This window comes from Pistacia vera, unplaced genomic scaffold (assembly GCF_008641045.1).
Source record: "Pistacia vera cultivar Batoury unplaced genomic scaffold, PisVer_v2 Contig811, whole genome shotgun sequence".
NCBI classification, from domain to species: domain Eukaryota; kingdom Viridiplantae; phylum Streptophyta; class Magnoliopsida; order Sapindales; family Anacardiaceae; genus Pistacia; species Pistacia vera.
The window spans coordinates 196,092-205,975 of NW_022196681.1; the positions used below are offsets into that span (position 1 = coordinate 196,092).

At 34.5% G+C, this 9,884-nt stretch overlaps 1 protein-coding gene across 2 annotated transcripts; it reads right to left on the reverse strand.

The window, feature by feature from the left end:
- Window positions 1-403: 403 nt before the first annotated feature.
- LOC116117466 (mitogen-activated protein kinase 9-like) lies at window positions 404-9,651 on the reverse strand. 2 transcript variants are annotated; one of them, XM_031403489.1, is made up of 11 exons: window positions 9,140-9,651; window positions 5,379-5,787; window positions 5,182-5,309; window positions 4,998-5,057; window positions 3,240-3,389; window positions 2,831-2,986; window positions 1,911-2,048; window positions 1,750-1,823; window positions 1,155-1,259; window positions 846-1,077; window positions 404-759 (listed from the first exon to the last, which is right to left on the reverse strand). In XM_031403489.1, exons 1-11 carry the CDS (start codon window positions 9,374-9,376, stop codon window positions 682-684), a joined length of 1,767 nt encoding a protein of 588 aa, XP_031259349.1. In that variant the 5' UTR covers window positions 9,377-9,651; the 3' UTR covers window positions 404-681. The 2 variants fall into 2 exon arrangements, with proteins under 2 accessions (XP_031259349.1, XP_031259350.1); XM_031403490.1 differs by lacking the exons at window positions 4,998-5,057; window positions 5,182-5,309; window positions 5,379-5,787 and adding exons at window positions 7,161-7,220; window positions 7,345-7,472; window positions 7,543-7,951.
- Window positions 9,652-9,884: the final 233 nt, after the last annotated feature.

The window sequence follows — 9,884 nt, forward strand, 5'->3', positions numbered from 1 at the left end:
ACCCACTAACACGACATCGTTTTGGGGTGAGATTTTGTTTTGTTTTTTTTTTGTCAATAATTCGCGAATAGTTCGCGAATTATACGAGACTTATTATATGTGAATTATACGACGATTTACAAAATACATATCGTGCGTTTTATACGCGAATTATACAACTGTCCGTACAATTCGCTTATAATACGCATTTTTACTAACTAGGCCAACGAGTCTATAATACTGGAGATAACGTATCTCTAACCGATTACTACATCTTGGTTCACCAGAGTTGCCCCGGGATATACACATTGCTTTCATTTTCACACAAACAATAAAACATATAACTTTTCTTTGAGAGAGATAAATGTATTAAGGGAAGGCAACACTGTTTTTCTTCAAGCCAAAACTTCTCTTCTGCCTGTTGTATAACACTACACAATCGCACAAAGTATACGGTTGCACATAAAGATATAAAATAAGAGTTAAATAAAAAGAGAGCATCTCCTCCGTATTTTGGTAACACAAAAAGGGTAACTATAAGAATGTAGTCCTACTATTAGCTTCTACCTAAAATAAGTGAAGATCTTCTATGCAGGTCATAAGACTCATCATCCCATTTCCAGGTTATGAGTAGAAAATTGGCATTATCACAAATTTATACCACATCTGACACTTTCCGTAGAAGATCGCATTAGTTTGAAATCACGCATGAAGGATTGCCACCTTCTGAGTTAACCCGTCAACCGTCTCATCGTTCGCCTCACGAATTGCTTCCTCGAGCTGTAGGAAAGAGTAAGCACGCCATAAACTAATGAATATGTTAAAGCAAGGGATAAACAAGAGTTATGTAAAATGACAGCATTTACCTCTCCATCTCTTTTTTGTTGCACAACCACACACTTGGAAGCACTAATGCTAGCGCTCTTCAATAGGCTACGAGCACTGCAGTTTGGCTTGTTGATTCCATTTTGCCCGTCCTTGTTTGCATTTTCCGAAACATCAGACGGAGGGCTGTGTAGAGTTGTAGCAACAGAAGCTGCAGTTCTTTCATAATTATTTTCTGCAGCAGTTTCATCCTTAGGAGCAGGAACCCTCTCTCTGAAGATAAGATATATCAATTAGATCTCCTATTTGAAGCACCAAGATAAGCACTAAATTAAGAAAATGGCACATACCTAGGCAAGGAAGCATGCTGCCTTTGGAGTGGGGGGGTGCCCCTTTCACCTTTACCATAATGCTCCTCAAGATGCGCAAATTGTCGCTTGAATCGATCCACACCACTACATAGAATTACAGAAATAACACAAAGTTATCAATGAAATGCTAACACAAAACAGACTAATGTGACTTAAAAACTAATAATTATAGTAATACTAAAATCAACCAACTATTTAGTATTTACTATAAATTTTCTTCATTGAGTTTATATTTTCTTCTTAAGTTGAATAAGTTGAAGTTCTGATTTGCAGAACATCTCCATGCTGACTAAAACAATCACCAGATCATAAAATTTTAAAGTAAAAATGTTTAGGTATCATCCTAATTAGGGGTACCCAAAATAGGAATTCTATTTAGCACCAAAAAAGTGGATCAGGAAGATGAGGACTACAATATTATTATTTAGAGATAAGTACCTTACATCGAATGTATAAGGGATCAAATGCAAAATTATTTCTTTCTTTTTATGCAATTGGTAGAAGATAATGACTAAAACAGCTCTCGCTACTAATGCACAGAATAAATACAGTTCAAAGACAGACAACTGCCTACCTTGGGTACATGAAGCTAGTCTGTTCTCCACCACGAAGATACTCCTGCAGCATCTGAGGATGATACTCTAATATCTGTTTCCCCAAAACATGAATTTCATTAACATCAATAATAAATAAAAGATTTACAATAAATTAAAGCAACAAAGATCATGGTTAGACCTCTCGATAGATCAACTCTCTAACATCATCTCTGGTCAATTTCCTCCTCTCAAACTCAAACTCCAGCTTTGAAATGGGTTGAGTGGATGGTTCACGATCCACATTTGCCAAACCTTGAAAGTAAGGATCAGCCAATGCCTGCAAGCATAAGAATCAGGGACATCAGAAAGCATCATGGTCTTCAAAAAAATTATTTGACAAAACTCCTTTCTCTTTTAGTTTTTTTACATTGACTTGAAGCTAACCACCCAAGAGATTGGGAATTGGAGCCAGTGGATGCATCACTTAATAAACTTAACGAACTGTACATTAAAAGATATAGGAAAGATGAAATTTGTTAGACTAAAAACAATGGGGTTGAATCACATTATATGATTCTGAAGAAACATATGTATTAATCTCCCACAGAAATTTTGGCATACTTGTTCTATTTTTAGAAGGATGCAACTCTTATAGAACCACACACAGATTTTAAGAGGCTCATGGTTGGCTAGTTGCTGACATCTGTAAGTAGAATGGAAAGACTGCAGGTCATCTTCCAATATTATTTCATATGCTAAAGAGCTGTGATCTTTACAGTTAACAGTATCTTGTGCCATTGGCAATAACTCGTATGATGCTCCAATTGTCAAATACTTGGTAGAGAAGATTCAAGAGGAGCTTCAGCCATTTAGATTAGAAAGTGGTTCCCTTATTCTTAATGCAGTGTTTTAGGTTAGACGGGATTCTTCAACATCTATCCCTTTTAGATTTTCTGGATTTACTATTAGTTTGCAGTTTTTTTAAATTAAATTTCAACATTCACTCTCTTACGGTACCCACATACCGGGTTAGTACTCCACTTTTCATTTTGGTACTTTCCAAGTAAAACGTTATTATCAATCAAACAGAAATTTTTATTGATACTGAATCCTACTTACCTCTTCAGCTGTTGGACGATCTTTTGGATCAAATGCAAGCAGGCGTTCCAATAGGCGGAGAGCTAATGGATCTACGTTGGGGAATTTGTGTGTGAATGGAACTGGTTGTTTCTTTCGCATGCTACTAAGATACCTCCTTGCCTTTTCATTACGAATCTGCCAATGTGGTAAAATACTAATCAAACTTTAACTCTAACTTAATTTAAAATAAAAAATAAGAAAGGCTAGAATGATTACTGAATATATTTTAAGGTCAAAGCTGAATAATGGAAAATTAACAGAAAGAAATATAGCAGAAAAGCTGCACGGTCAAAAAACATATAATAAGGAACATTTCAGAGCATCTGATTACATTTAACAATTAGTTTCTGATGATGACAGAAAATCAGTACTAGACTGGATTACCAACCCTTGAAATGGATTCAGCAGAAGGAGTGCCAAGTAAATCAGTCATGAGATCCAATTGGTGAACCACGTTCTTTCCAGGAAAAAGTGGTTTTCCTGTAAGCATTTCAGCAAATATGCATCCTATGCTCCATATATCAATTGCAGGAGTGTACTGAAAAAGAAACAAGTACTTAGAAATTGCAGACATCTTAATGAAATCCAATGCAAATCCTATAAACCAGAAAGGAAGTATTTCATACAAGAAACCGCTCACAGGGCTTAAAAAGAAAGATGCAATGTCATATTTATTTTATCAGAGGATAGACCCTCAACAAAATAGCAAAGCCAAAAAATTTATCAGCATACCAATAAAGCAAAAACAACTGTCAGAAATGAATAATACACTACAGTTCCCTAGATTGCAGATAATAGCATGAAGCCAAATATAAAATAGTTCTTTGTTAGAAAATATATTAAGGTTAAGGCACAGAATAAACTATAAATCAGTTGGGCAACTTAGCACTCTATAGGCCAATTTAGCAGATAAAAGATTATATGGCCACTATAAGATAATTATAGAAACTCATCAAATTTCAGTGCACAGCAAAGTAAAAATAGAGAATTCCTATCCGAGAACAAAAGAGCCTTTGCTTCAACAAGCACTACGACATCCACCAGGTAGGACATCAAATATGATACAAATGCTCAAATCCTAAAATGCACAATCTCAATTGTCAATGCAGCGAGAATTTGACTTTTATTAGGTGACATTCCTGAAAGTAGACCAAAGATGCCCTCATTATTGACAAGTAGCCAGCCAACATCACTTCAAAGAGCAAAAATTATTAAAAAACAAATGATTGCCTAACACTAATTTTCGACCTAGATCTCATAATGTTGGTTGATCTTTAAAAAAAAGGGGGAAGAGAAGTAAAGATTTGAGAATAAAGGTAAGCAATGAACTACCTCCATATATAATGTATTAACCAACATGTGTATATACATATTGGGAAGGATCTACTTCGTCACATTTTTACAAAAATTCTTACACTATTTCTAGACCACTATATCAAAGCAATTTAAAAGGTTGGTATTAGATCTAGAATGCACAGCGATCCAATTGTCTAAAATGGTATAACAGATATGTAAATTTATCAAGGCACACCTGTTGTTAGTATTAATTCTAGCATATAACAACTCTAACAATTCAAAAATAGGATCTTCATAAAAAGGAGAAGAGCTGATGGATAGTGAAAAGGTTTTGATAGATGAGTGATCCAAGTTTAGATTTTAGTTAAAATGTGCAACAGCCAAACGAGCTAACTTAGGTACAAGGAACTCCATATTGTAATTTCAATGGGGCAGAAAAAATATGCATCTAACAACATGAAACTTGCAAATGTTTATCATATTAATGGATCATCACTGGAATAAAATTATATAAGAGGTTTAGAAAGGGTACAACTACAGTTGGTCCAATAAATCAATAGAATTTCAACTACCGTACACAACATAATCAAATAATATCTTACTAAACAGTAGATTTTACCAAAAAGTTGCGGTGACCAATAATGAAAATGTACCCAAAAATCCACTTTGGAAACAAATCAATATAGACAAAGCCAAAGCATAGAAGCTTCCCTATTTGTCCCAGTTATTAGAATATGATAACCAAATATTTTCCATTCCTCAGGCCAACCTCAGAAACTAGAAACGGGATAGGATAGCAGAAGGAAAGGTCAAAGTATCATCATAGGTAAAGTCGTAAAGAATAACTTACCTTGGAGAAAAAAGATCCGCAAAGTTCAGGAGCACGGTACCACCGAGTTGCTACGTAGTCCTGTGCAAATTTTAGAAATTTTACTTAGAAAATAGCATTATATAGAAATAACTTAGTAACTTAAAATTAAGTAAAATATTTGAATTAGATGAAAATTCATGATTTGTATGACAGAAAACCGTACAGTCCAGAAAATGGCTGATGGAGCGTCATTGAAAGATACTCGAGCAAGCCCAAAATCACATATCTTCAATTTGCAATCAGCATTGGCAAGAATGTTCTTTGGTTTTAAATCTCTATGAAACACATTTGCTGCAAAAAATCAAAAGAAATCAGTAATTTTCAAAAGTATTAAGCCGAAAAGCAATACACTGGACCAACCTGTATGTGTATATTTCAGACCACGGAGAAGCTGGTACAAGAAAAACTGATAATGCTCAGGAGTAAGGTCATCATTTGCCTTAATTACTTGATGAAGATCAGATTCCATCAACTCAAAAACAACATAAATATCCCTGAATTCACGTCGTGAAGGTGGAAGCATAATATGCTTTATTTCTACAATATCAGGATGACGAAGCAACCGAAGGAGTTTAATTTCTCTCAAAATGCGAGTGGCATCAGAGACATGCTCGAAAACATCATTTATCTTCTTAATTGCAACCCTTTCTCCAGTATGTGTGTCAACTGCAGAACCAACAACACCATAGCTTCCTTTCCCAATGACTTCTTGAATTTGGTATCGGCTTGCCTCTCCGTACTCAGTGAAAAATTCTGTTTCTAGTGCACCCTGCATAAAGATTAGCAACCAGTATTTATGGAGTTAAAAATAAAAACATTACAGGGGATTAAAAATGTGAACATATGAAAATAAGGAGATAATTGAAAAAAAAAAAAATCATGTTGTTGCACTGCTGAAGTATAAAACAGAATATTCTAAAATGGAGACCAGTGGAACATGAGTATCAACTGAACAACCCATCACTCCTCTAGCAGTAAGTAATGCAAGATCCAAAAAATCAGTAAAGGAAACTCGCAATACCATAGAGGACCAAATTTTATTTTAAAGTTTAAAATCATCAGAAACATCAGGATGAGACATGCATCTTCTCACCCTTCTCCACAAAAATCATAGCTCTCCAAGAAGCTCATTAAGCCATCCCAAGTATCAATTAAACGATTTCTAATATGCCAAAATGGTTAGAAAGCAGCTTATTTTCCTAGCATCCGAACCTGCTTGTAAAACTCAAAACATTAAAGAAAGTGCCATTGTCTATTTCTACTTAGTCCTATTCCTAAAAGGCCATAAGATGGTCTCCTCACAAGGTTACTGAGTGAAATTCTATCTTCCAACACTATAAATCAACANCAGCATGTGTATATACATATTGGGAAGGATCTACTTCGTCACATTTTTAAAAAAATTCTTACACTATTTCTAGACCACTATATCAAAGCAATTTAAAAGGTTGGCGTTAGATCTAGAATGTACAGCGATCCAATTGTCTAAAATGGTATAACAGATATGTAAATTTATCAAGGCACACCTGTTGTTAGTATTAATTCTAGCATATAACAACTCTAACAATTCAAAAATAGGATCTTCATAAAAAGGAGAAGAGCTGATGGATAGTGAAAAGGTTTTGATAGATGAGTGATCCAAGTTTAGATTTTAGTTAAAATGTGCAACAGCCAAACGAGCTAACTTAGGTACAAGGAACTCCATATTGTAATTTCAATGGGGCAGAAAAAATATGTACCTAACAAAATGAAACTTGCAAATGTTTATCATATTAATGGATCATCACTGGAATAAAATTATATAAGAGGTTTAGAAAGGGTACAACTACAGTTGGTCCAATAAATCAATAGAATTTCAACTACCGTACACAACATAATCAAATAATATCTTACTAAACAGTAGATTTTACCAAAAAGTTGCGGTGACCAATAATGAAAATGTACCCAAAAATCCACTTTGGAAACAAATCAAATATAGACAAAGCCAAAGCATAGAAGCTTCCCTATTTGTCCCAGTTATTAGAATATGATAACCAAATATTTTCCATTCCTCAGGCCAACCTCAGAAACTAGAAACGGGATAGGAAAGCAGAAGGAAAGGTCAAAGTATCATCATAGGTAAAGTCGTAAAGAATAACTTACCTTGGAGAAAAAAGATCCGCAAAGTTCAGGAGCACGGTACCACCGAGTTGCTACGTAGTCCTGTGCAAATTTTAGAAATTTTACTTAGAAAATAGCATTATATAGAAATAACTTAGTAACTTAAAATTAAGTAAAATATTTGAATTAGATGAAAATTCATGATTTGTATGACAGAAAACCGTACAGTCCAGAAAATGGCTGATGGAGCGTCATTGAAAGATACTCGAGCAAGCCCAAAATCACATATCTTCAATTTGCAATCAGCATTGGCAAGAATGTTCTTTGGTTTTAAATCTCTATGAAACACATTTGCTGCAAAAAATCAAAAGAAATCAGTAATTTTCAAAAGTATTAAAGCCGAAAAGCAATACACTGGACCAACCTGTATGTGTATATTTCAGACCACGGAGAAGCTGGTACAAGAAAAACTGATAATGCTCAGGAGTCAGGTCATCATTTGCCTTAATTACTTGATGAAGATCAGATTCCATCAACTCAAAAACAACATAAATATCCCTGAATTCACGTCGTGAAGGTGGAAGCATAATATGCTTTATTTCTACAATATCAGGATGACGAAGCAACCGAAGGAGTTTAATTTCTCTCAAAATGCGAGTGGCATCAGAGACATGCTCGAAAACATCATTTATCTTCTTAATTGCAACCCTTTCTCCAGTATGTGTGTCAACTGCAGAACCAACAACACCATAGCTTCCTTTCCCAATGACTTCTTGAATTTGGTATCGGCTTGCCTCTCCGTACTCAGTGAAGAATTCTGTTTCTAGTGCACCCTGCATAAAGATTAGCAACCAGTATTTATGGAGTTAAAAATAAAAACATTACAGGGGATTAAAAATGTGAACATATGAAAATAAGGATATAATTGAAAAACAAAAATAAAAATCATGTTGTTGCACTGCTGAAGTATAAAACAGAATATTCTAAAATGGAGACCAGTGGAACATGAGTATCAACTGAACAACCCATCACTCCTCTACTGGTAAGTAATGCAAGATCCAAAAAATCAGTAAAGGAAACTCGCAATACCATAGAGGACCAAATTTTATTTTAAAGTTTAAAATCATCAGAAACATCAGGATGAGAAATGCATCTTCTCACCCTTCTCTACAAAAATCGTAGCTCTCCAAGAAGCTCATCAAGCCATCCCAAGTATCAATTAAAAGATTTCTAATATGCCAAAATGGTTAGAAAGCAGCTTATTTTCCTAGCATCCGAACCTGCTTGTAAAACTCAAAACATTAAAGAAAGTGCCATTGTCTATTTCTACTTAGTCCTATTCCTAAAAGGCCATAAGATGGTCTCCTCACAAGGTTACTGAGTGAAATTCTATCTTCCAACACTATAAATCAACAACATGAAAAAAAAAAATTAACTGGTTAATTGGGCATGAAAAACAGTAAGAAATTATAGGTACATATTGATTATGGGAACAGGTAGATAACACTAAAATGAGACCAGAAAATGAGCAAGAACCGCAAACATCAATGAACTCCTAAAAGGTACAAGATGATTACTAAAGAAGGGGAAACGGGCAAAGAATCAAGCATATCAAATATCCCAACTTGCCAACGCAAATAGCCGCACAAATGCTGAAAAAAAAAACACGAAATTGCACCAAGATGGTAGTAAAATAAAACGACAGAGTAAAACAGAAAAAAAGGTGCCCTAAAAGCATCAATAGTATGAAAGCAATAACAAATTGCATAAGATCGAAACAGACAATTTATTAACTAAGAACGTCATCCATAAAATAAACAAAACCATCAAAACTTAAAATTATATTTTCCCAGCAACTAAACAGAATGAATCCAATAAAGCAGCAAACTCTACCAAACAAAAACAAATCTTGATCAGTTTTATAAACGTCAATGTCATCACCTCTTGCTTAAACACAACGAAAACAAAAACAATATCTAAAACAAAAGGGCAAACAAAAAAATGAGAGATAAAAGAGAAACCTTCTTTTGAGGATCCATAGAGTAGGAAATTGGAAGGTGGTTTCTTTTGGGAACCCTGATGGGCTTTAAGCCAGCAAAATCAAAGTCTTCAACAATGGTAAGAGGACCTTGTTGTTCTTGAGATTGAGATTGAGATTTATTCACAGCATGATTATCAAGATTATTGTTATTAGAATGAAAAGTATGGCGTTGAAACCAGCGACGCACACCGTCCACGAGAGTTCCACTGCCCCCCATATAATCTAGTTAGACTTTGAATTAGAGCCAATCAATTCCAGCATTGCCCTGCTGCTCTCTCTCTCTCTCTCTCACTATAATCTCTCTGTGTTTGCCATCTAATCTCTCTATTCTACAACTCCATGTTTCTCTCTCTCTCTCTTCTCTTCCTTTTTTTTTTTTTTTTGGTTCTCCGATGGTTGCGGACGAGACGAGTGCGAGGGAGAAGAGAATTTTTGGACAAGTCACACTTTTGTCTTTGCTTTGTGTTTGATTTCTCTTTGCGTGGTCGCTATAATGCTACATTTAACTCCATAAAAATACAATAAATAACACCCCTTTCTTATTATATTTTAATCCTTTTTCTCTTATTTAAAAGAGAAAACGATGTCGTTCAACTTATTGTGAGATGTGAAAGTTTTGACAATATTATAATAATAAATTGTTTTAGTAAAACTCATTTTTAAAAACTAATTTAATAAAAGAGATAATTCAACCACATATATATATATATATATATATATATATA

Excerpts from the sequence above, each read along its gene's own strand:
- LOC116117466 (XM_031403489.1), bottom strand. The coding sequence starts at position 9,376 with ATGGGGGGCAGTGGAACTCTCGTGGACGGTGTGCGTCGCTGGTTTCAA. Across the intron at positions 5,058-5,181 it reads CATCAGCCATTTTCTGGACT|GACTACGTAGCAACTCGGTG; the intron begins GTACGGTTTTCT and ends AAATTTGCACAG. Across the intron at positions 1,824-1,910 it reads GAGAGTTGATCTATCGAGAG|ATATTAGAGTATCATCCTCA; the intron begins GTCTAACCATGA and ends TTGGGGAAACAG.